Here is a 26,157-nt window from a genome sequence, read left to right as displayed (position 1 = left end):
TTCACGAGTAACCCCAGTTGCATTTAAAACTGATAAATTTCCTTACACCCTTCTGATTCGTGGTCCCTCTGGGCATGGAGACTTTCCATCGGCGCAGTACTCAAGCGTCAGAGCTACTGTTCTGTGCAGACGAATGAAAACAGAGAGTGCTGCCCCAACTTAGCATTGTCGGGATAAGTTAACACCAAGTGGTCCTATTCTGCCCTTAAAAGGCTTTGTACATATTTTTTGGTTTATTTTTTCTTCATCTTTTAAAAATTTTTTTTTTTTAATTTCTGGGAGAGAGAGAGAGCGTGAGCAGGGGAGGGTCAGAGAGAGAGGGAGACACAGAATTTGAAGCAGGCTCCAGGCTCTGAGCTGTCAGCACAGAGCCCGACGTGGGGCTCAAACCCACAAACCATGAGATCATGACCTGAGCCGAAGTTGGACGCTTCACCGACTGAGCCACCCAGGCGCCCTTTGGTTTATTTTTTTTTGAAAGAGAGAGATAGGGAGAAGGAGAGAGAGAGAGAGATAGAATTCCAAGCAGACTCTGCTGTCAGCACAGAGCTGGATATGGAGCTCGAGCTCGCAAACCTGGGATCACGACCTGAGCTGCAATCAAGAGTTGGATGCTTAGCTGACTGAGCCTCCCAGGAACCCCCAAAAGGCTTTATATTAGCACATGGAATACACGATTGGGTTGATGTTGCAGACAGAAAATCCAGAATGGTAAGTGCTCAGGGCTCCGGAGGAGAAGGTAGGTTGTGGCCATGCAGATGTGCTCCTGGACGAGGTGACATTTGTGGAATGTCTTAAACGCATCCACCCATTGGAAAGAAGGGACGGCACTCTGGGCAGGGAAAAGGGCTCAAGCATATCCCAATGACAAGAAAAGGCATGGGTGGTGCCAGCAGCTGGGGGCGGTAGGAGAAGAAGTTGGAATATTGTTTGAAATGTGATCATATCTTGCAATCCAGTATCTGCCAATGTTGCTAACTTTAAGATGCATATAACATCTAAAAATACATTCATAAGGCCCACTGGATACCCTGAAGGGGCAGTTTGCAGCTCAGTGACTAGTCATCTGCTCAGCTCCTCTACAGGCTGAGGGATTAGTGTCTGTGTGCCCTGCTCTGCTTTTTGACTGGATGTTTGGCTGTGAGCACATGAGTAAGATTGGGCTTCTTGCTATGAGGATAGCTGCCATGAGGGGGCGTGCACTTTGGAGAGATCCTTCTCCATGGGGGATGGAGGAGGGAGGGAGGGAAGGAGAGAGAGAGAGAGAAAGAAAGAGAGAGAAGTAAGGTCTGTTTCACAACATTAACGAGCTCTTATTCAGAAAGCAGAGTTCATAACTATCCTTACATCGATCTTGGACGTCTTGCAGAAAGCTCCCACGGGATGGACGTGGTCGTAGAGGATGATCACCCCCACCATCACCCGCATGCAGAACATCAGCGTTTCTTCGCTCGTAAATCTGCTCCTGTACTCCCTGAAAGAGAGGAAGAATGGCAGCTGCGTTTCTACCTTGCCAGAGCACGTTCATTTCTGGCTACTTTAGCCTCCTCCAATCATCTCTTGAGAGCAATCCCATACCTGCAACCACCAGGTTAATACGCTCTTAAAGAAACCCATGATGATCATTCTCCTCGAATCTATCCAACCAGCAATTCAGTGTGAAAATAAGGTAAATGAGAGGGCAGTAAATTCTCTTCTCTTCTGCCCTTCAGCGGGCCAGCTCGTCACGTACATCACTCCCCTCCACCCATCAATCTTGAATATTTTATAGCAGGTCCCTCTGGCTGTCCAAGATTATAGAGAATAATGGCTTCATTATGGAGAGAAAGAATCAGGCTCATTTCTACAGAGCAGCGATCATGTCTCCAGTCAGAGTAACTTCCTTTGTTAAGACACAGGCTGCAGATTGAATTGGATCGGCAAAGATACGTAAAAGAAATTATGTACCATTCACTGGGCTGGGAGCATTTGTGGAGTTTGAATTTTGTTCACTTACCTTGACAGGGTCCCTAATGATTCAGATAATTCTAGATAATTTTAGAGGCTTCCTGAACGTCTATCTCATTATGCACTGGGCCCACAAGGAAGATGATTACTATTTCTGTCTCGGAATAAATCTTAACTTTGGTATAAGTGAAAAATTTGAAACTCACACACCATCTTACATTTGAACAGAGCATCACATTTTGTAAGGTGCTTTTGATGCCTTTGGCCCTCCCAAGCCCTCTGCAGCACAGAGGCCATTATGGCAACGTCATCAGAGGAAGAAACCGAGGCCCGGGCAGGCCATTCCACGTGTTTACCAGCACACAGAAGTAGCTATAGAGATAACTGGACCCCTAACTTGTGGGCGTGTATTTCCTCATTACCATGCTGCCTCGCCATTAATGACGTCAGCCATTTCTAAAATCTAGCAACTAGTTTAAGCACAAAGAAACTACTTAGAGAGAGAGACAGACAGACAGACAGACAGACAGAGACAGAGAGAGAAGGGAAGGGAGCGAAAGAGAAGGACAGAGGGAGAGAAATCTCCATTATCACCCTTGCAACAGTCTTAACCGCTTCTACTCTTTCTTCCAAATCTTCTGTCAGATCTTTTCTCCCACATACTCAAAATAATACCCCGTCGTTTAAGCCAACCCTCCACATGGCCCTGCCACACCTTCTACAACATCTTTGAGTTCCGGTTCTGTCATCTAATAAGGTATGCAGCTTTTGGGAAGTCAGTTAGCCAGTTTGGACCTCAGCTTCTTCAACTACAAATGGGGGTGACTTACACTTACCCAGAGTTCTTTATGAAATGAATTCAGATCATATACATGTCCATGTTACTGTGCTGACCCAAAGTTACCATCATCATCATCATCACCATCATCATCGTCATCACCATCACCATCATAATCGTCAACATATTAACAGGCTCTGTCTAGGGGAACCCTGGACCACGGAGCCACCACTGATGGAACTTACGGCGTTTCCAGCATGACTTTACAAACACTTGTCATCGTACTGAGGCAGTCTGTGGTGTTCTCTATTGGCAGGGTTTTGTTCTAAGTGGAGACACAGAACTAGGTTAGTCCTGCTAGCAGCTTTTACGTGTATTTAAGAAAAAAGGACCTCGGTGCTCAGTTTCACTCACTTCGGACACAAAGTGCATGGTGGCGTTGCTGAGGGTTTTCAGCATTGGCGTGGCTTCCGCGTAGAAGAGGGACATTCGATTGGCCATCTCATTATTGACTTCATTCTCAATGTCTAGCTAATGAAAATAAGAAGGGAAGACGCAATTGATAAAGAGATGGTCAAAAATCCTAACACAGTGTCTGCTGGAAAGGGAATTACAGATGAGGGCTGGCTTCTCCCCGTGCCCTGCCCGATGCAGAAATCAGAGGAAGATGTGGAGAATGGGCACATGGACGGGAGGACCCAGGGGCTCACATGCATGTTGTTGATGCGGTTGCGACTTATCGTCCTTCTGTAGTAGCTGAAGTCATTCTGAATGGCTGGGTTCCTCATCTGAAATTCGGAAGAGAGGAAAGAAGGTCATTTCCCCACAGCAGATGGGGGATGTGTGTTAGGAGCTCTGATACTAGACTATGTAACCAGAAGTCTCTTTGTTGTAACAGTCAAAGCAACTTCTGGCTAAAAATAAATACTCAGAGCCTCATTATTGTAATGCCTTGCCCTTACTATAAGCTAGATTTCAGGGAAAGAATCCTTGTTTTCCATCAGAATAGATACTTGAAAAGGCTTCCTCTTATTGCATTTGGAAGATTTTGAATTCCATGTACAAAAACCACCAACCTACATCACTTTCACTATAAGGCAGGCAAATTCTCAGCTTCTATGGCTCTGTAGGGAAGGAGATACCTCTTACTCATTGATTCCCCACCCCCACGGCATTAGCAGAGTGCCTGTACATAGTAGGTAGTTAGGACAAGTTTGTTAAGTTGTCTAAGCATGTGCGGTCTAACCTTGAGCTCATCAAACCGAAGGGTAAAATGAAGAATTTCCGCAAACTCTTTCGCCAGGGCCTGCTCCCTCTCCAGGTGCTGGGTCGGCGTGTAGGGCGGACAGGTCAGAGATTCTAATAAACTCTGAAGAGCTTTTTCTGAAAGTCAAAGTGATTAATATATATTTGAGGTGGCCCACGGAGATCCTTCAAAAAGCACAGTTAGTAGGTCCTGCTGACATCTGCAGAGATGACCTTTCTTCTCCACACCTTTTGCCATAACTGTATGGTGTGATGTGTGTGGCTAAGAAGAAGGAGCCTATCGTGCCTGAGCAGACTGCCTCCCAGGTGACCCCCAGGGCCACACGGCTTCCGCCGAGTCTCTCAAAGCTCAGCCAAACTCTCAGCTGTTCAGTATTGCTAACTCTTGCCACTATTTAGAAATCACAGATATGTGTTTTGGGATCACGTGTATGAGACAGCCATTAGTGACAGAGAGGGGATGAGGTGACCCAGAACACATGGTTAGATAACCTGCACTGCAGGGAAAGACTTTGGGTCCCTATCCAGCTCCTCTCTGCCCCCACATGTCAACCAACCTAATCCAGGGGTGCTTTTCTGCAAACCCCCTGCAGTAATGTCGACCTCCATTACTGTCCCTGAAACAGTCTCATTAAATCCTCTGGTCCATTTCTACACATCCCCTCCAGTTTTTCCTTCAACATATTTCTATCACTACCAAGTCATCTGGCCAATCCTTGAGAGCAGGGGTTGGAACCAAACTATGGCAGACAGGCCAAATCTGGCCCACTGTCAATTTTTGCAAATAAAGTTTTATTAAAACATAGTCATGCTTTATGTCCATTCCTTAATGTGTGGACGATGGCTATGAACATGACACAATGGGAGCGTTGAGGAGGCGCAACAAAGATAGGATGGCCCAGAAGCCTCAAATATTATCGGCTCTTACAGCAAAGTGTGCTAACACCTGATCTATAGTTCTTAATGGTCTTTTATAGCAAGTTTACAGGGACATCTCTTGCCATTTCCATTTATGGGAATGGGCTGCCTTCTGAGTTAGCCAGTTCTGCCTTGGCGGATCTTTTTCCTTCTGGTAAAAATGTGGCTTTCTATGATTTCAGTTCATGGGGTCTAGATATACACGGTGGAGAGACAGAAAAAGGAAACAGAGAATAAGCTAGATCTGAGAGTCTTCAGAGGCTCTTTTCTTAAAAAATTATTTTATTTCATTCAACCGCTTCCTTTGGGTCTTTGCTTCCAGTTCTCTCAACATCATGGCCATTATTCTCCCAAAGTATTTTGATTTCTCTGTTTAAGTCTTAAAATCTGGCATTCATTTACAGAAAAAGTAAAGTAAAACATGACTACCCCTTTCTTCTTTCTAGATCTATTATATTAACTAACGGGTCCTCAGAAAGCTGTACTCTTGGGGGAGTGGTTATATCACACAGGTGGTCACATCGAGCTTTCTGTCAGGCAGACCTGACTTTACTCTTGCTTCTGAAAAGCCATCCTCAACCTATACAGGTTGCTTGTAAGGCTTAAGAGCAGAACGTAGTTTGTTTTTCCTGTGTTTTACTATATTAAATGCATCACATGACTCTAACCAATCAGGTTCTTTTATGGATTGGCAGTGATCTGTTTGTTTCAACTTCTCTGTCATTTAGAAATGCGATCAGACCACATCAAAACTGTTACAGTGACACTTACCTGAGACCCAGACCAGAGGGACACGCAAGAGTGGAGACACCCCCAACCTGCCACCGAGGGAGGAACTTTGAAATGAATTTAAGGGAATGAAAACCAATGTTGTCATCCCTGAGTGGCTCCCCCAGCGCAGCTGCAGGCGGATGTGGGACACATCCCAGAGCACCGAGCTAGCTCATCCCGCTCCTTTCTCAAACTCCGTAACATAACACAACTCCGTCACACACGGGATAAAAACTGCAAACACATACTCACCTAGCCTTATGGAAAATTCATAAAATCTCTTTAGCCTCACAACCAGAGGGCACACAGCATTCCAAGCTTTTTCTTGAAGCTGAATGTCGTTGGGATTTTGAATCGCCTACAAAACGTGATAAAATCATCTGTTTAAAAAAGAAGCAATAACCTCCACGTCAAAATGCCTCAAGAGCAAGAAAGGATGGGGGTTGAAGAAAACACAATTCCTGATCTACTTCGCTAGTCTGCTCTTAAAGTTGCCATCATCAGTCCATGGGCCTGTCTTCCAAGATGCTCAGTTAGAATGAGATATTTGCACTGGACTCTAATGCCAATGACCCTACAATTATATCCTGTGTCATCTTGTGTCTCTTATTTTAAATGCAAAAAAACCGCAAAACTAATTGGAAGCAATTCAGCCTGCCTTCATCATGTTTTGATTCTACTAAAGTCGAGCCAGTGCTTATGAGGACGTGCAGATCCTGAAGATGTCTTCCTTTCCCTATAATACGTATTACGTTCCTTCCGTTCTGTGATGTTACCTAAATTACCTAAAGTAATGGAGACCCTTAAGTAGAATAACCACCTTTAAGAAACTGTCACTTTCTTAGAAATGTTCTTCTGTCCGGGTGGCGGCAGCTTAAGGATAAGAGCGTTAGTGGTGCGTTTTTCCTGGATGGCGGCAGTGGCTGTTGTGTCTGTAAGTGCACGTGTGTGTGCGTTTGTCTATGTGTTGCTACTTCCACAAAACTAATTATTTCAAATACAAGGAGTATCAAGTTTCTTGCCTTTAAGGCACTGCGCAGCCTTAAAAGCCATGCTGGCAATTTTGTTTTCTGTTTTGGATGTTGTTTTTCAGGTTTGTTTTTTTTTTTTTTTTTTTAATCTCAAGTCATTTCAAGAGGACAGACCTGCAGGCTACTTAGAGCAAGACAGATCACGACTGTTGTTTCAGATACTGTGGAACCTGCCAAAATGACTACAAAATGCTGGAAGTCTGTGCAAGCCCGGACCTCATGACTTACACTTCAACTGCTGTCCATTGACTTGTCTGGATGTTTCCCTTAAATGAAGTAACATGCTGACAAATCGTTGTTTAAACGTCAGTCCTGCGATAACAAATGTACGACTGAGAAGAGAATGGCTAATGTCTGACATGGTCTACAGCACCGTGTGCTCAGATTAATGTCCTAGAGTAAAAGGGGCCATTCATACTTTTTTAAAAAACACATTACCCTCCTTGTTCTTCCCAGTACACTAGCAAATACTAGGGCTACTACTTAATCTTGCTGGGTGTGTGTGCGTGTGTGGGTTTCCCCTCTCCTCCGAGGGTGCTGTCTGCTCAGTGTTATAATTGACATACATCTCGGATCTCCGGCCCCGCGCCCTTGTAAGCTTGCAGGTCTGCGAGGATGCTCTCAGAATCCTGGAGGACGGCGCTAATCTGGTTCCATATTTCCCTCTCTCCTTCCGTGGGCTGTGCATCTGGGCAGAAGGGAAACCAAAAGACACAGAGGGCTTGTGTTTACAGCCAGCTTGGGAGGAAGATCAGCATTCAGTTCTACCTGCACGGCAGTCCTCTTTGATTCCTATACGTCTGGTCTTTACCCGTTGACACAACAAGCTCCTAGGAAAGGCGACTAACACAACTTCCGTGCACTACTTAGTTCAAAACAGTCATCGGTCTCTCTGCACACGCTAAACCAAGCATGTTGGAATGACTGCAGGCATGTTATTTGTGTAGAACATGCTTTCTGCACACCAATTATTATGTGCCACGCGGTTAACTGGATGACAGAAGGAATAAATGTTGTCTTTTGGGGTCCACATTTAATAGGAGAAGCTACTGAGTATTTCTGTTACGACTAAAAATCTGTGAATCTGAGTACAGACAGGAAAAATAGTCCCCTTTATATTTCCATATAAAAAATAAGCTTAAAATATTAGATAATCCTTCAGAGCCATGACGGAGATGTGTCTTTCTGACACAATGATATGGAGAAAGTATTGAGATGTACCAATGAACATGAACTCAAGAAGTACAGCAGGTTTGTTTTTTTTAAAAAAAAACTTTTTTCTAATGTTTTATTTATTTCTGAGAGAGAGACAGCGTGAGCAGGGGAGGGTCAGAGAGAGAGGGAGATACAGAATCTGAAACAGGCTCCAGGCTCTGAGCTAGCTGTCAGCACAGAGCCTGACGCAGGGCTTGAACTCAAGAACTGTGAGATCATGACTTGAGCCGAAGTCGGACACTTAACCGACTGAGCCACCCAGGCGCCCCACAGGAGGTTTGTTTTAAAGAGGCCTTGTACTGTTCAGTTTTGGTCTTGACTGTAAATGCTACTCACAAGAATAAGGGACACATTCAGGCTTACATAAAAGAAGAACATATTCTAATAACCACAGAAGCATCCCCTTAACTCTAAATTCCCACTTGATTATATTGCTGTAGTTAATATATGTTCATGGCCCCATGAGTATTTTGTGGGGGTTGGTAGGCAGAAGTCGAATGGTGGGAAATCTCACAATGCCCATAAAATAGGTTACGTGCCCAGGCGAGTCAGGAAAGTAACCTCCATCCCAAACAAAGGCGTTGCTAACACAAAGGGGATAGATGTCACCTCTTAAAAATTTGTTTTCAAAAATCCAAGTCCTAAGGTAGTGACTTCTCCCAGGAGACCCCACTCATGAAAGGGTACGTTAGAGTTACGTCTGGTGTAACACTTCCCAGATCAAATCCTAGTCTTCACTGGTCTTGGTGGGAGCTGATCCTGAGAAAGGAAATAATTCACTGGTGTTACCCTGGGAGTATAAGGGGCAGAATTCCCGAGCTCAGTGACACTGAGGCAAGGCACTGGCATGCTGATGGGGCTCACAGTAGGGCTGAGTATCAGGCTAAGGGTTGGGCCAGATGTGGCTGCTTCTGCTTTGGTCGCCATCTGCTGGGGCCTATGCTAAAGAGTTGGGCCAGATGTGGCTGCTTCTGCTTTGGTCGCCATCTGCTGGGGCCTATGCTAATCTGAGGCCAGACCTTTGAGAAAAGATGCCCATTTTTAGATCATTTTCCTTACCGTGTCCTGCTAAGACCTAAGAAATTGGTAGAGTTACCTGGGAAATGAAGGATGGAAATCATCAGTGCCTGAGAGTTCTCATTAGAAAGAAAAATCCCAGGTCCTCATAGACTATCCAGATATTTTGCAAACTCTGCCTTTTAGGAATGAGATGGATTTCGATGAGAGAAAGGGTAAGGACTGAAGTGCACGTGCACCAGGATTCAGAGAAGAAGATGAGTGTGGTCTTGGAGGAGAGAAAATCGCTCAAGATAAAGGATGGGTTTGAGCTGGCTGGCTGGAAGGCCACAGGGAGTGCAACCTGAAGAACATGGCAGAGACCCACAGGTCATGGAACCGAGGTCCCCTCTTCCGGCTAACAATGAGGCCCTTGATGGTTCCTGCCTTCTGGGGACTCAAATCACAAGTGGGGTCGATTTCCAGGGTGGAGAGCCCAGACTGGGAGAAGCTCTAATCTGTCTGTCTGTTTGCTTTTTCAAATAGAAAGAGGACTGTGTCACCCTAAGTGACATTGGCATTGGCTCATCTACCTATGGAAGTTCATGATTCAATCTATTCTGATCCCCCAGCTAAGTGATTAGACAGCCAGGACTAATTAATGAGAATCTGATCCATTAGGCTGCAGGACTCTGGCCTTATTTGTTTCACTAAATCTCCAGGACCTAGGGCAATGCCTGGTACATACTGTATGCTCAAGAAAGATGTGCTGAGGGGCACCTGGGTGGCTTAGTCGGTTAAGCGTCCGACTTTCGCTTAGGTCATGATCTCGCGGTTCGTGGGTTCGAGCCCCGCCTTGGGCTCTGTGCTGACTGCCAGCTCAGAGCCTGGAGCCTGTTTCAGTCTGTGACTCCCTCTCTCTCTGACCCTCCCCTGCTCATGCTGTCTCTCTCTCTCTCTCTCCTAGAAATAAATAAAACATTAAAAGAAAATTAAAAAAAAAAGAAAGATGTGCTGAATAAAAGCGCTGAATGAACGATTTATTACTCACACTACATTTTATGATTTTTCTGCTTGTCCTTGTATTTGGAGGTCTCTGGAGACAGAGTCTGTATTTTTATTCTCAGTGCCTCCATGTGTCTTACCCATCGGAGACACTCAATACATATGTCAAGACTCAATAAATAAATGAGGACATTGACCAGGTGGTAGAGAATTGGGGTGTTGGGAAGCAGTGAAAGAAGTGAAGATCCTATTACTTCTGGATCCTCTCCTCTGTCTCTTCCTCCCAAATGGCTTCCATACTGTTACCTCTCTCACTGCTACCGTTTATCTATCTCTATCATCTACGTCTAGATCTATACCTATCTATCTACAATCAAATTGGCTAGTCACACTTTCATTAACACTTGTGTTTTTAAATCATCCTTCATTTATCTACAGCCTCAAGGTCTCTTCAGTGTGGTTCACACACTATCAGGATATTTGTTGAGTGAAAACCTGCACTTAGGTTGACCATCCCAATTTTAAGGCTGTTATCATTTGTTTTCTAGAATATCCCTTTAAGATGCTTTGGTGTCTTTGCTTTCGGTATTCTCCATATTCAGATTCGGTGGGCACCCATGTTTTAAAAACATGTGGTGTCTTCAGATGTCAGAGAGAAACATCTTGCAAAATTGGTGCTTGAAAAGGTATGTTGATATTTAACTTATCAGCAACCTCCTAAAGCACTTGCTAAGTGAACAGGAAATCTGAATGATGGTTTTGTTTTTCTATTTTTAACACAAAGATCGACCTTTTGTCAAAGATGCACACACACGCATATGCCCACCATAACATTACTGACAGAAATGAGTCCTTATTGTCAGTGGTAGTGAAGGAATCTCTCGGTGATGTTTCTTCCAAGAATCACATTCTAAAATCTAATCACTGTCAATTATTTCATTGCCATTGAGAACAACAGTTACATCAAGCTGGGCTGCTCTTGTCTGACAATGAAGCTGTTAAAAAAAACAAAAACAAAAAAAAAAAAAACACCCTGTGATTTACACAGGCAATTTCAGAAACCAATACTTCGAGAAGCTCTGGCTCCAGCCTATCCAAGTCATTCCCCAGGGGATGATTTAAACCCCTGTTCTGGACTTGCTATCGTGGGAAGGTATGAAAATGTATCATGTGCACTGTGACCTTACATACATTGTCAAGAAATCGAGGATTCCAAGTGCCTAGAATTTTTAATGGAAAAATACCCTCTTATCAATGAAGATAGCGAAGCAGTATTCATTTTGTTTACAGGGGATCTATTTATCCTCCTCTGGCTCAATTTGCTAGTGATTGTGGATATTAACTGCCAGGATTCCGGTGTCACCCGGGTCAGGTGGAGGATTTGCCGTGAAGGACTGTGATGTTTACTGAGAGCAGAATGCCTAACATTCCACTGTGTGGATGGAGAGGAAGGTGGCTGAGTGCTATGCTTGTCAGGAAGGAACATCTTTGGTGAACATACCCCAGGGCACAAACCAGAGTAAGGCTCTCAAATCAAAGTGTTCTTATCTTTGTACATCAGGCAACAACACACTCTGTCTTCACAAGCATCACACATACCTTCTCCTAACAACCTTTTCAGGACTGTATGGAAAACCTGACAGAGACTCAAACAAATTAACTGAAGATAATGTGAGAAGAAGACACAATTTATTTGGAGATGTCACTGGTGTTGAAGCAAGGCTCTGGCCTTTCATCAATAGGATATATTGGTATCTCTGCACCCCGCCAGCTGGTGTATAAACAGTGAAGAAAGGTACAGCACAAAGATTTGCCAAAGCCATAGATTAAATCCATAGCTCTTCTTTTCCACCACGTCCTTACTTCTCCACCTCTCTCCTCTTAAGGATAAACTAAGATACACAGCTAATTATCTATGATTAACTTTCAGGGATATAAAGTGGTAATGATTTACAGCAGAATGCTAACTGCTTACAGAAACCCCATAAAATTGCAAAGGTCCATTGGAAAATGTGTGTGACTGGGCTGACATATTTATTTGTACAGGAGCTATAGTCATCCTGCACCAGAGCCCAGAGCCCACTCCTATGGAATTTCCGATGAGTTGCTGCATAAAGCAGGAAGGGTTGAAGCTTGAAGGCTCATCTACTTCATCTCCACGTAGTGGGATCCCTGTGACGTCACAGGAGGAGGGGACTCCGAGGACAGAGAGTTTTGAGACTCAGTCTCTGCTGCCACATTTGCCACTCACTGCATATGAGACCTCAGGGCCAATCAGTTCATCTTTCTGGTTCTCAGGTTACTTGGTAAAAAGAGGGACATTGACAAAAGCCCTGTCCTCTCTCTATCTGGTCTTGTGGGGATTATGACCTGTGCTGATAGAAGGATGTTGACAAAGATAAAAAGCATTTAAAGAGAAAAAGTATTGGAAATTTAATGAATTTAATGGGATGATTAAATTTAATGAACTTAATGACTGAATTTTTACGTTGGCATAAATACATTGCTGTCCAGGTCTGTTCTGTTGTCTTTGGTTTGCTTGTTTGTTTGTTTCATTTGTAAAGTGACCAGAAAAATCTATTTCCCCACTTTCCTCTCCCCAAAGTATTTAGCCTCTTCTGAACAGCCTTAGCAGAAGTGAGGGCACCAGAGAAGGAGGGATGAAGAAAGAGCTCAGTAGTGGCATGAAGTAGCTTGCATCAGCAAAATCTTCACAGATGAGCAGCTGATCTGACATTCCTCCTTCTTTTCAAAAGTAAGAGACCATAGTCCCAATAGATCAAAATATTCAGAGCCTTTCTGAGAGTACAATGGCTTGGAGGCTTTAGGATTTCTTTCCCAACTACTCCCACCCCCAACCCATGGCCACTGGTATTGTTCTTGGTTTGCTCATAAAGGTGCATGTGTCTTCTAAGAAAATCATTTCTTGGTTATGGTCTGCCGAGAAACCTTTGTTCAGCTCGGCCCTAGACTTCCTGTATTTTCTCTTTTGCCTAACCCATCACCTGCTCTCCATTCTATAGCAGGCTTCTGAAATACCTGTACCACTATCTATTCCAAGTGCTTGCATCTTCTCTCCGCACTAAAAATTATAATAGCTTTTGAAGAAGAGGGCATGTCCTCCTAATGCTCCTATATTTATATGCCCTATGTCATCCCTCCCCGCCTCTGTGCCCCCTGAGATCTCACCCCCACTCCTGTGGTTCCTGTCTGATGCTACAATACAGGAGATGCTCTGCATATAATTACCGAATTAGCATGAATACAAAAAAAAAAAAAAAAGTTTCGAAGCTTAGACTTCAGGCCCAGCCCTCTGCCGGACACCGGATACACAGTGATATAAGCATAAGATGTCATCCAAATCCTCTCGGCAGGGAAGTTCTTCATGCTGAAGTGAATTGACAGCAAAGACACCCAGTTATGTAAGAAGGCATGGAGGACACCGGAACAAGTAAACATGTCAGTAAATACAAAAGATCTATTTAAATCGCGCGCGCGCAAACACACACACACGCTATTGAGGGTTCAAAGTAAAAGAAAAACACCACCACCCCACATGGCAAATGGGGAGTTTATAGCAGATGTCGAAGCGAAACAGGAAAGGCACAAGAGTAGAGCGAGGGTGGTGGGGGGTATGCTGGGAAAAGATTCTTGAATTCTTCATGAAATGAAGAATTCATTTAGAAGAGAGATTGCAGTAAATTGAAGGTGTATATCATAATCTCTCTGACAATAAATACTAAGAGGTAGAACTAAAAAGCCAACAGAAGAGATAAAAGAGAATACCAAAATTATTCTATTTAATCAATTATGTTTCAAAGGTTCAGAGAAAAACAAAGAGCAAATTCAACAAATAGAAATCAACATCAAGACAGGCTCAAATACAAACATTAATTAAATGTACATGGACTAACGAACTCCAGTGAAAAGGTAGATGTGATCAGCATGGATGGAAAAGCTAGATCCAACTATGCGTTGTTAACAAGAACCACACTGTGAAGATAACGGCACAGATTGGATGGGGAAACATGCCTTAGAAACCATAAGCATAAAAAAGCCGTTAGGGTCAAAATATAAAATGCTTGAAGATATACTTAACAAAAGATAAGCAAGACCTCTAAAAACTATAAAGTGGTGCTAAGTGAAATTAAAGAATATCTAAACAAATGGAAAGATATACCGTAGTCTTAAGGAAGAGAATCAATATCGTCTAGATGTCAATTTTCCTCAAATTGATCTATGGATTTAATATCATTATAATCAATATCCCAGAAAGATTGTTAAAACATTGAAAATTTAATTTAAAATTTATTTAGAAAAGCAAAAGAGCTAGAGTAGTCAAGGCAATCTTGAAAATGAACAACAACTCTGAAGGACTTATTTTTCTTGATTTGAGACTTATTACTTGTTATATTTAGGTATTAACTGGTGAAAAGGATCAATAAAGCAATGAGAGAGAACAGAAGGCCAAACATATTACAGTTAACTGATTTTGATAAGAGCATTCAAGCAATCTACTTGTGCTACAATAAGCTGATAACACATGAAAAAAAATAAACTCTCACAAAATAAACACAAATCAGTTCAAGACTGGCCACTGACCTAATTTAAAGCTTAAATTTCTAGAACTTCCAGAAGGAAGCAATAGATTGTCTTTAGGATGTTGGGGTAGGCCATGATTTCTTTTTTTTTTTTTTTTTTTAATGTTTTTATTTTTGAGAGACAGAGCACGAGCGGGGGAGGGGAAGGGAAAGAGAGAGAGAGGGAGACACAGATCCGAAGCAAGCTCCGGGCTCTGAGCTGTCAGCACAGAGCCTGATGTGGGGCTCAAACTCACGCAAACTGCAAGATTATGACCTGAGCCGAAGTCAGAAACTTAACCAGCTGGAACGACTGAGTTAGCCAGGTGCTCCGGCCATGATTTTTTTTAAATTAATTTATTTATTAAACTTTTTTTTTTTTTTTTACAAATAGTTTATTATCAAGTTGGTTAAAGTATGTACTTCGTGCAAAAGGAAACAATCTTAAATCACACTGCATCAAAATTTAAAATTTCTGTTCATGCAACGTCAAGAAAATAAAAAGGCAAAGGCACTGAATGAGTGAAAACATTTGCAAGCTATTATCTCCCAGATGGCAGGTATCCAGAACACAGTAAGGAACTACTACAGCTTAGTGATACAAAGAAAAACAACCTAATTAAAAATAGGTAGAAGACCTGAGTGGTCAATATATTCTAAAAATGCTAGGCAAATATTCCATAGGCACATGAAAAAGCGTTCAACATTATCAGTTTCATGGAAATGGAAAATAGAACCACAGGGAGAAAACATCCCACAGCCACTAGACTAGCTACAAGGGAAAAGACTGATGATGCTAAGGTGGGGAAGACGTGGAGTCCGTGAAGGCTACATTGCTGGCCAGAATGGAAATTAGTACATCCCATTCAGAAAACTATTTGACACTGTCTTGAAAAGTTGCATATAACTGACCCAGCAAATCTACTCTTCGATATTTATGCAAGAATGGAAATTAGTACATCCCATTCAGAAAACTATTTGACACTGTCTTGAAAAGTTGCCTATAACTGACCCAGCAAATCTACTCTTTGGTATTTATGCAAGAGAAATGACGCACACAAGAATTCTACAAGAATGTTCACAGCATGTTTACTCATAGTAGCCCCAAACTGGAAGAAGTCTAGGTGTTAATCAATAGGGAATGAATACACAAACTCTCCTACAATAAGAGTATTCAGCACAAAAGGGGAACAAATTAGATACATGTAATTATACGGTTGGATAGCAAAAAATATTGTGTGGGAGAAGAAAAAGATTCCACAAAGCATATACTATAGAATTCCATATCTGTCAAGTTCAAGACTTTATAGATTAGCTAAATTAATCTTTGAGGTATAAATCAGATCTGACCAGTAGTTGTTTCTGGGTCAGGGGCAGGGGATTGTCAGAGAAGAGGCACAGAGAAGAGGAACTCTCTGGAGTGAAATATCCTGTCTTGACGAGCGTGGTATTTGTCAAAATGGATTGAAATATACACTTAAGACTTGTACATTTCAGTGCATATAAATCATGCCTCAATAAATATACATTTTTAAAAGTGGAACAGTCAGACAAAGAACAGGAATTATCTATTCTGAGCAGACGGGATGGCTTCAGAATTAACCAGAAGCAAGAAATCAAATTTTCCAAAAGAAGCTTATTATTATTATTAATTATTATTGTAACAGCCTTATTATGATATAATTCACCCATCCCAATTAGACATTTCAGTGATTTTTTAGTATATTGCCATTGTTGTACGACCATCAACATCATCAGTATTAAAATATTTCCTTTACTCTTCAAACAACTTTGTACTCGTTAGCAATTTCCCATTTCTTCCCAAAATCCCCAGGTCCTGATAACCACGAGTGAACCTTTTATCTCTGTAGATTTGCCTAATCTAGACATTTCCCCATAAATTGAATTATACAATATGTGCTCTTTTGTGACTTTTTTTAACTTAGTATAAATATTTCAATATTTCCATCTATCAGCTCTTTAGCTTTTATTGCTTACTAATATTTAAGTGAATGGATACACCACACTTTATTTGCCTACTCATGACTTGATAGGCACATGGGTTGTTTCCACTTTTTGGCTATTATAAATAATGTTACTATGAATATTTATGTACAAGTTTCTGTGTGGATATATGTTTTCATTTCCCTTGGGTATATACCTAGGAGTAGAATCACTGGGTCAGAGGTAACTTTATGTTTAGTGTTTGGAGAACTGCCAAACTGTTTTGCAAACCATCTGCACCGTTTTCCATTCCCACCAGCAGTGTATGAGGGTTCCAATTTCTTCATATCTTCACCAACACTTTTCTAAAGTTTATTTATTTTGAGAGAAACAGAGAGAGTGCAAGTGGGGAAGGTACAGAGAAAGAGGGAGACTCTCAAGCAAGCTCCAGAGCCCAATGCTGGGCTCAAACTCACAAAACTGTGAAATCATGACCTGAGCCGAATTCCAGAGTCAGAAGCTCAACCAACTGAGCCACCCTGGCACTACTCTCAACCAACACTTTTATTATCTCTCTTGTGAAGTGCTATCTCAAGGTTTAGGTTTGCGTTTCCCTCTTGGCTAATGATAGCGAATTTTTTTTTTTTTCCTGTGCTGATTGGTCATTTGTTTATCTTCTTCTTTGGAAAAACATCTACTCAGAACCCTATGGAATATTTTGATAGATAGAGTTGTTTACTGAAACAGTGTCTTTGAGCAAGGTGACCTTGCATAGATTTTAGTCTACTTGAACTTTGACCTGTCTTGGAGAGCTTCCACTTGTCCAAGGCAGATACTGTATGAAGGACTGAGGAAGTGGGCCATTCTAGAGTCATAGGTCTGATTAATGGCTACCTCTCTACTGCCTATGTGGCAAGGGAAAAACAGGGCAATAAGAACTAAAAGGAGTTCTCTGTGACCAATTCCAGAGACCTCAGCTCTGGATCTTGGGAAGGTCGCTTGGTTACATCCCCTGTCCCAGTCCCTAGGGTCAGTTAGTATCTCACTTGGATGCATTGGTTAAATGTGGTTCCCAAACTGGTTGATCATCAGAACCACCTGGAAGATGTGGGCAAAAGCAGATCCCTGGAACCAGACCACTGAATCAGAATTTTTACAACTAGGTAAAAACTCTATCGACCAGATGTTTCTAATGATCACTTCAGTCTGGGAATCACTGGAATTATTTCACTGAAAGGCTAACGTCTGCTGCCCACTTTGGGTGCCATTAACGAGTGGATTCAATTGAACAATCGTCAACAGACCTTCAGGCATACATCTTCCGTGCACCGTCCCCCAAACCATCATTCATGCAAGATTTGGTTGCATTTTATTCCCCCTCTGTCTCCCAGCCTTCAAAGACGAAATGGAAATATGACAGAAGTAGAGACAGAAAAAGGAAAAAAAAAAAAAAGTAGTGGGTTGAAAAATAAAACAATAAAAAAGATGTTAAGTGGTTGGGTAGAAATGTGAGCAAAGGGTGCAGAACTCATTGCAAAGGTCAGGCAAGAATTTAAATTAAATCTACACAACTGGAAAACCTTGGGACAGATGTGTCTAATTTTGTATTATATTTTGACCCAGCTTAATTATATCTATTTGACCCAGTTCAATTATATTCCATCACTGACTTCAAAAAGAATATTCAGTACTCAGAGCAGAGGTGCCAAATTCATTTAAGCTGTTGCTACATGCTGCTTGGCCTTCCTTCTACTCTCCCCTTCTTTCTCCTTAACCCTTTGCAATCCAGCCTCCATACTCAAAGCAATAAATCCTGAATCTGTTTTTCTAGTGGTAACAGCAGCGGGTCAGCTCACTGGCCAGTTTGCCATTCCCTTTCCAAGCCTTACCCATCCTGACCACTCAGCAACATGTGACTCCATTTACATTCCCTCCTTCTTTATTGTCTGTGATCTCCAGACTGCCTCAATCTAGCGGGTTTATTCCATTCCTTCACAGGGCCAGCATCTGTTACTAAGGCTTTGTTTGGTGATCAGTGTTCCATGCTCAACACAGGGCTAAGTGCTGGTTTGCAAACCTGAGTGGTGAAGTCCAGGCCCTGGTTAGTCTAGGTTTAGTGAGATGTTCTCCTTCCTCTACAATGTAGTCTCTTTTCCTGGTCCTCCAACTAATCAACCTCCCTTGAAGCATCAGCTCACCTAACATTTCCACATGACCAACTCTGTCTGCTTTCTAGTTTTCCCTCAGCGAGTTCAGCTTTCTTTTTTTGTTTTTGTTTTCTATTTTTTTAATGTTTATTTTGAAGGAGAGAGACAGAGCATGAGCAGGAGAGGGACAGAGAGAAAGAGAGAGGAGGGAGACAGAATCGGAAGCAGGCTCCAGGCCCTGAGCTGTTAGCACAGAGTCTGACACGGGGCTCGAGCTCAAGAGCTGTGAGATCATGACCTAAGGTGAGGTCGGATGCTTAACCGACTGAGCCACCCAGCTCCCCTCAGCTATTCTTTTTGAGGACAGTCCCAATTACTGATCCAATTGTGGAGCACTAGTCCTAAGCTTCCGCAACCCCTGTGGTCTAGCCCAGACCAGCCTTCCATTTCTGCTCGCGTTTCCTTTCCGCAAACATGCTGTGTTAATGTAAGTTGGGCCTCTTGCTGCTCTTCAGCTATGCCGTTCCCATTGCTATCCCCATTTCCACTGATGGAAAACTCCTCTCCCTGGATCCCTCTAGAAAAACCACTCATTCTTTAAAGCCCATTCCAAAGGACAGTTTTTGCTGGAAGACTTCTCCAATTCCTACTGTAGTCTTCCATTCCCTGAAACCAGACGCAAGGTTTTCCTCCGTCTTTACTCCCAGGCTGTGGTGGGCCCTTAAGCCCCTTAGCTTATCTTGTCTTGAACTATGGGCCTATATTGTCTGCACAGCAGCCTGAGACTCCACCAGGCAATGACTATTCTTGTTTAGCTCTGTCTCCTTGATGCTGCCTGTCTTACATGGATGCTCGTAATCATATTCCACATACCACTACTGAGTTGAGCTGAAATCTACAGACTTAAATAAAAATCATGACCACAACCTACCTTTCCTATCCTTCTGGTCTACCATCATTCTTTTTTGAAAATCATCTTTTCAGGGTTAAGAAAAAACTATTTTTTCCATGAGCTGTCTTGGTTCATAGAGAAATAAGATGTCCCTCTCTAGTCAAAAATGGGATGATGACTATAGCACTTCTGAGAAGTTGCTTGTGATGAGCACTTAAGAAGGATGAAAGCCAGAAACTCGTGTTCATGTTCCCATCTCCATAGTGAAGTCATCTTCACTGTGTGACTTCAGTTAGTTATTTATCTTTTTAGAGTCTTAGTGAAATGTTAACTGTCTCCTTGGGATTGATGGGGAAATAAATAGTTTATGTATTTTCGGTAAATGTATAGTTTTATATTTTCCTTAAATACCATTGCTCTCGTCCTAATGAGCCATAAGGCATGAGAACCTATTTTATATGTTCCTTATTAAAGAAATTATTAGTATATCTACAAGTTGAGTTTCAGTATCATAAGCCATTATCAATATTCACGATGTTTAAATGTTTTTTGTTTATTTTTTTTTAGCCACCATGACCTTCTGAAAAATAAAAAAAGAAAAAGTTAAGAAACTATTCAAATTACAAGACTGAGCAGACCAGAGTACTGGGTCATAAGAAAGAAGAAGAGTGGTCCCTCTGCTATAGCTGGGGCAGGGATCCCCGAGGCATAACTTAAGAACTCTGGAACTCCAGAGAACACCCACTGAAAACCACTGCTTTAAATCCCTGTAGACTTTTATTTTATCACTTGGAAGGATTTTAAAATTAGACTCGACAAGGAACTCAGAACTACTCTTTGTAAAAGCACAGAAAGCCAAGAATCCAAGAACAGGTAAATAGACAAATGGGGACCACTGAACCTGGTAGGCATGTGTAAGCAGCAGGTGCAGGTGCGTGTAGAATTTAGAGCTTCAAAAAACGTGCAGCCATTTAACTACCCTAGGTGTTTACATCCCCCCCCCCCCCCCCCAAGTTTTGAGTGAATGAGGTATTTTACCTCTACGACTGTTCTGGACTTTATCTATGCTAGAAGCAAGAGTGTACAATGGTGGAAGGAATCAACTAAACATGCAGATAGTAATATGAGGGGGATAGTGTTAAGAGGTAATAGATCTTATAAAATTCTTTAAAGTTATTGATAAATCTTCATTTTAACAACAACAATAACAACAACAGAGATATGTATATTGGAGTTGCAAAAGTGACACCAGTAAAAAAGCCCATTCCTTTTGATGTGTCCAATCACTCTGCTGTTGAGTTCCCACCCACGCCCCTAGCCACCTATGCCGCCTTCACCAAACCTAGCCAAACCCAACCCAACCCAACCCAACCCGACTCAATCAATCCAGACCAACCCAACCCAACCCAACCCAACTCAACCAGTCCCACCCAACCCAACCCAACTCAACCAAACCCACCCAACCCAACCTGATCAAACCCAACCAAACCATCCAAAGAACAAAACCAGAAAAGTGAGTTAAATAATAGGTGAGATATCTTTTATGGAATATAATCCAAATTAAATATATTTTTTTAGAACACATGAGTTTTGGGGGTACTTTTCCTTACAAATAGCTATTTTAGACTCATGTAAGGTTTTGAAAAGGTGTATCTAGGGAGCAGTCATCTTTTTATTTACTGTATCTTGAAAGGGTCTTCTAGAATTTACACAGAAAATTTGTTAGCAAGTTTAATATATATGCAAGGAAATTCTGACTTATTTTTAATATAGATAGATACTTGAAAAATTAAAGGTTAAAGCAGATTAAAGTTTGCACAAAATATTGAGAAAAAGGACATTTAATGTTCTTGCTATTGTACAACTGTAATTTAGAAAAGGGGGAACACAGGAGTGAAGGTGGAAACATAAGCTTAGCTGATAAAACATGAATGTGTCACTCATTTGAAAATGTATTCAATCAAGAAAATAAACAAGAAAAATAACTTCCATATTTATTCAGTCATAATTCAAAAGCCACTTTACTTTAGAAAAAATAACCTTTACATAAAAGAAACATAACCTTGAAATAAGAGAGGGGTATCTCAAAATTTTGAGATAGTTTTGTATAATCAGGTAACATGAAAAACAGAGATGACTCAAAAATAATCTGTAAGGCTATTTTCTAGTTTTATAAACTTTTTTGTGTCCAGTGATATTTGTGTTATATTAATCTATGTAAATTACTATAGGTACTATTTTTCTTTAGACTATGACATAGCATTTCATAAAAATTACTATGAAAAATACATGATGATGACTGATGCTAGTTGATGAAAGCTGATTGGCTATAAGATCCAAGAAAATCATGTATACGTCAAGAAGATTTTCTATTAGGTTTCTTAAAAAAAATAACAAGAAGAGAAAGAAATAAAATGGTCTTTGAAGACTCAGAAAAAATGAACAGTGACATTTGGATTTAAGTGTCATACAAAATTTTTATAACTTCTCTATCAACAAGCTATTAAGAATGTAAAAAGTTCCCATCATTATCTTTTGATTTTTGGAACTTACTTTCAAAATCCAGGAAAAAATGTGGATAGTTTTCAATTTCCCTGGTAAGGACTTTGAGCAGGTTTCCCATCCCAGCAAACCTAGGAGAGACAATACAAAACCAAATACCATTAACAGAATGAAAAGTAGACTTTTCTTTTTTAAGAAAAAAAAAAAAAACAGACTTTTTAAAAGGTTGGATATATATTTTACTAATTTCTGTCCATCATGCTGGACTCCCAATAGCTGCATCTGATATAAAGTATCTCCACACCAGGTGATGCCTAGTAATTTAGCAACTACTTCTTGAATCAGGGACAGATAAATATCTGTGAGGTCCTGGGTCTCCAAAAGTTAGGGATATTGCGTGTAAAGCATATAAAGTACGACAGTGAGAAGAATGTCATAGCTGTCTCTGAAGAATACACTTGTATCTTGGATCTCCTCACAATAATGAAAATTAATCAAAGAACACTCTATTCTAAGAATCAGCAATTTTAGCTATAGGAGGCAGAGCTTAGGTATATTCTATGGGTTTCCCTTTCCCCTTCACCAGTTCCTTGAACCTTTACAGTTAATACTTCTGCATTGCTTTGTTTCCTTTCCACTGATGTGAGAACATACCATGTTAATGGACAAGCACAACAACGAAGGCATTATTGAAATATCTTTCCAGAAAGGTAAGTTTCTTAAAATTTCTGAAGAAAAGAGTTTAGAAAACACAGATTTACAGCCCCAGAGACCCCTCATGGCCTGTGTAGAAGGCCAGATTTCCCAGAGGTGCAACTTGCTGAAAAGTCAGAAGCTCTCATAATTTGACATTTCAATGGTAACGAGACCGAGTACTTTATGAAGTGTAAATATGAAGCGGTATTCATATTAATCTAAAAAGTCATTTTCAATGAAACTTTAGCATAATTGCATGGGTGAATCAAACCAGCAGAGAAATACAAATTTGATACATATTCACAAACCCAACATAAAAAAAGAAAGAAAATGGAAAATGTTATTATTTAGGTAGACAGCAAAATTTCTACTGCTCTCAGCTCTAGACATTTAACTATTTTCGTCAGAAGGCCACTGGTCCATTCATTCATTCAGCACCTACTCAGAGAGCAAAGTTTGATTCTGGATGCTGTGCTTTTTGGAAGGCATTTCTCTAACTCATGACTCAGACACCTCAGTTTGTAAAAGATCAACTTGAAAAATCATTGGACCACTAAAAGAAAAACGCAAGGCTGCAGTTTTCTGTGCACAGGGCTCTGACAGTGTTTACGCTGACACAGGAATTCCTAAAAATACACCACTGTAAGAAAGCTGTGATGGGAGGAGAATGTTTTGTGTGAGACAGTATGCGGACAGCAGTTCCCTTGGATGCAGAAGATGGCAGTCTAGTCCCCATAATCGTCCCATGAAAAAACACCTGCACACATCATCCACAGTATGGGTCACTAATGTGGAGCTATAAAAGAGACTGGGAAGTCCGATTTCCATCCTAGTTCTGTTACCCAGGGCAGGCTGCTTTGCCTCTCCAAACTTCAGTTTTCTCATCTGTAAAAAGAGTTTTTGAAATCTCCCTATTTCAGGGCACTTGGGTGGCTCAGTTGGTTAAGCCTCCAACTCTTAATCTTGGCTCAGGTCATGATCTCAGGGTCTTGAGATCCCGCATTGGACTTAGCATTGAGTGTGGAGTCTGCTTGGGATTCTCTCTCTTCCTCTCTCTCTCTGTGCCCCTCCCCCACTCATTCCCTCTCTCTCTCTCTCTCTCTCTCTCAAAATAAAACAAAATATATAAATGAAATGTTATCTATTTCATTGAGTCTTGAGGATTAATGAGATCAAAATATAAAATGCTTATTACCGCATCACTTATAGGTAGTGCTCAAGAAATGTTCTGTGCCACCAGTATTAATAATGATGATGATACTACCATCATCATTATGATGATTATAACAGCCTTCAAATACTTATTTAGGATTATCCAACGGAAGATGGATTAATAGGTTGCATGCAGCTCTAGGGAAGAGAGCTGGGTCACTGAAGAAATAACTGAAGAAGATCTTCATTCAGTGTCGTGAAAAACAATTTAACCACTAGAGTGGTCTGAATATTGAGGGGTTTGCTTTGTGAAATAGTGAGCTTCCTATAACTGATGGTGTTTAAGTAGAAATGTGCTCTATCAGCCTGTAAAAATATTGCAAAAATGAATTCTGTGTTGGGAAGAAGGTTGGAAAAGACACTTCTTAGACTTCTCCCAGCTTGAGGTATATGAATATCGGGGCATGCACATACATGTGGCTGCACACACATACACACACGTGTATGCACATACTGGGAGGCAAACACCATGCTCTGCTCTGAATCTTCCTTATTCTTTCTATCATTTTTCTCTTCCTCCCATGCACATTTTTTTTAAAAAGATGTCTTTGAGCAAAAACCCTGTATGATGTAGATCCTGCCAAATTCAAAAGCTCAGAACTCGTACAGTCCATCCCTGCCGCTGAGGAACATTCACAAACCCTTCTGGGGTCTCTTGGGAAATAATCTGTTTCCAGCTTAATGAACAATTCCAATTCAGACCTGGAGACGCTTCTGGTAGTAATATGATTCCACTGTTTAACAGCAGTCCCAACTTCCACATAAAATACCTTAATGGAAGCTAAATATTCTTGATTTTCCTGGTTTTGTGCTATTAATGTGTTGCAAGAGGCCTGAATGGATTTAGCTTCCTCCTAAAACTCTGTCTTGTGCGTGATTTTATTGTCAGACTACCTGGGTGGGAAACATGTCAATCCTTTGAAATTAGCAACAGCCTGAAAGGAACACACGTGGAAATATAAGCAAATATCAGTTGGCTGCAGAATTCTAGATGTTCAAAAGGTTATTTAAGCTGGTTGGCTGATATGGTCAAACATTTTGGGACATGATTCTAACATCAACTGCAGTCAGTTAGGGAACTCCCAATATTCTAGATGTTTCATACCCCTAACAGGAACTGTCTAGAACAATGACTGTGGAACATTAAGTAGTATTAGGGGTCAAGTGCAGTCCTATGGGACCTGCATTTCAATACACACTCTTTGTTTTTTTGTTTTGTTTTGTTTTAAATGTTTGTTTATTTTTGAGAGACAGAGCATTGGCAGGGGAAGAGCAGAAAGAGAAGGAAACACAGAGTCTGAAGCAGGCCCCAGGTTCTGAGCTGTCAGCACAGAGCCTGATGCAGGGCTTGAACACACGAACCGCGAGATCATGACCTGAGCCAAAGTCGGCCCCTTAACGGACTGAGCCACCCAGGCGCCCCATCAATACACACTCTGAATAAGTAGAGAGCGATTTGAGGATTTCTGTTTCTCTTCAAGGTCAATAAGAATTCATGAAGTGTATGCTGGCTTAAGGTCTACAAAATGAGTTAACATCACATAGACAGTCACTGAGAAGAGACCCCGGAGTCCCCTTGGAAGAGACGCTCATCCACGGGGCTTCTACTACAGCCTCAGACATCACCTTCATGGCAGTGACTGCTCTTTGCAAATAGCTCCTCAGTGCCCACAAAATCCACTGCTGTGCAGCGCGTTACTAATGAGATGGTTTCATTCATTAATAAGATGGTTATTTTTAATATTTTATCTTGTTCCACAAAAGAACCTAAGGTAAGTTATTACACACTATTACAGAATGCAAATACTTACATAGCCCAAGTGGGGAGAAGAAAGAAATAAAAGTAGAACAGGAAGATAAAGAGGCAAGTAGTATGTGCACTGAAGGTCACCTGGGCCATAAGGTCTTCACGTTTACTGGAGGCAAGCGTTCAATTTGGACCTGAGCTTCAGCCGGGCATAGCAAGGGAGAAAAATGGTCTCTTTCAAGATTTGGTGTCCAGAAAATAAAAACAAATGGGTTACGCTAAAGAAGCAGAGCTTCTTGTTCTTCTTCTATATTTTTTTATTAAAAAGAAAAAAGGAAAAAAAGGATCATAGCTAAGAGATAGTTGAGACAAAGGGAAGTCTCCTGTGGCTAAGAGTAGACAGAGGAAGTCGAATCTGAGGAGGAGCCAATTCTCGAGCTCCCGTGGCTGCAGAAGAAGTTTTGCAGCTGGATGGGCGGCCGGCAGCTTGGCGGGAAGTCCAGGGCTCCC

General features: G+C 41.4%; 1 protein-coding gene across 1 annotated transcript in view; it reads right to left on the bottom strand.

Annotated features, from left to right (window-relative positions):
* The window catches only part of CYRIA (CYFIP related Rac1 interactor A), a 36,419-nt gene that overhangs the window by 8,026 nt on the left and 2,236 nt on the right, over positions 1-26,157 (bottom strand). Inside the window, exons 2-9 of the mRNA XM_039218319.1 lie at positions 22,044-22,123; positions 7,278-7,399; positions 5,933-6,038; positions 3,972-4,108; positions 3,436-3,513; positions 3,140-3,256; positions 2,971-3,050; positions 1,348-1,474 (exon numbers count right to left, since the gene is read on the bottom strand). Coding sequence (XP_039074250.1) covers positions 1,348-1,474; positions 2,971-3,050; positions 3,140-3,256; positions 3,436-3,513; positions 3,972-4,108; positions 5,933-6,038; positions 7,278-7,399; positions 22,044-22,113 — 837 coding nt within the window. The 5' untranslated portion in view covers positions 22,114-22,123. The remainder of the gene's footprint in view (positions 1-1,347; positions 1,475-2,970; positions 3,051-3,139; positions 3,257-3,435; positions 3,514-3,971; positions 4,109-5,932; positions 6,039-7,277; positions 7,400-22,043; positions 22,124-26,157) is intronic.

The sequence above is a fragment of the Hyaena hyaena genome, unplaced genomic scaffold (genome assembly GCF_003009895.1).
Source record: "Hyaena hyaena isolate Hyena2069 unplaced genomic scaffold, ASM300989v1 scaffold_748, whole genome shotgun sequence".
NCBI classification, from domain to species: Eukaryota; Metazoa; Chordata; class Mammalia; order Carnivora; family Hyaenidae; genus Hyaena; species Hyaena hyaena.
This window is presented reverse-complemented; position numbering and strand designations above follow the sequence as displayed.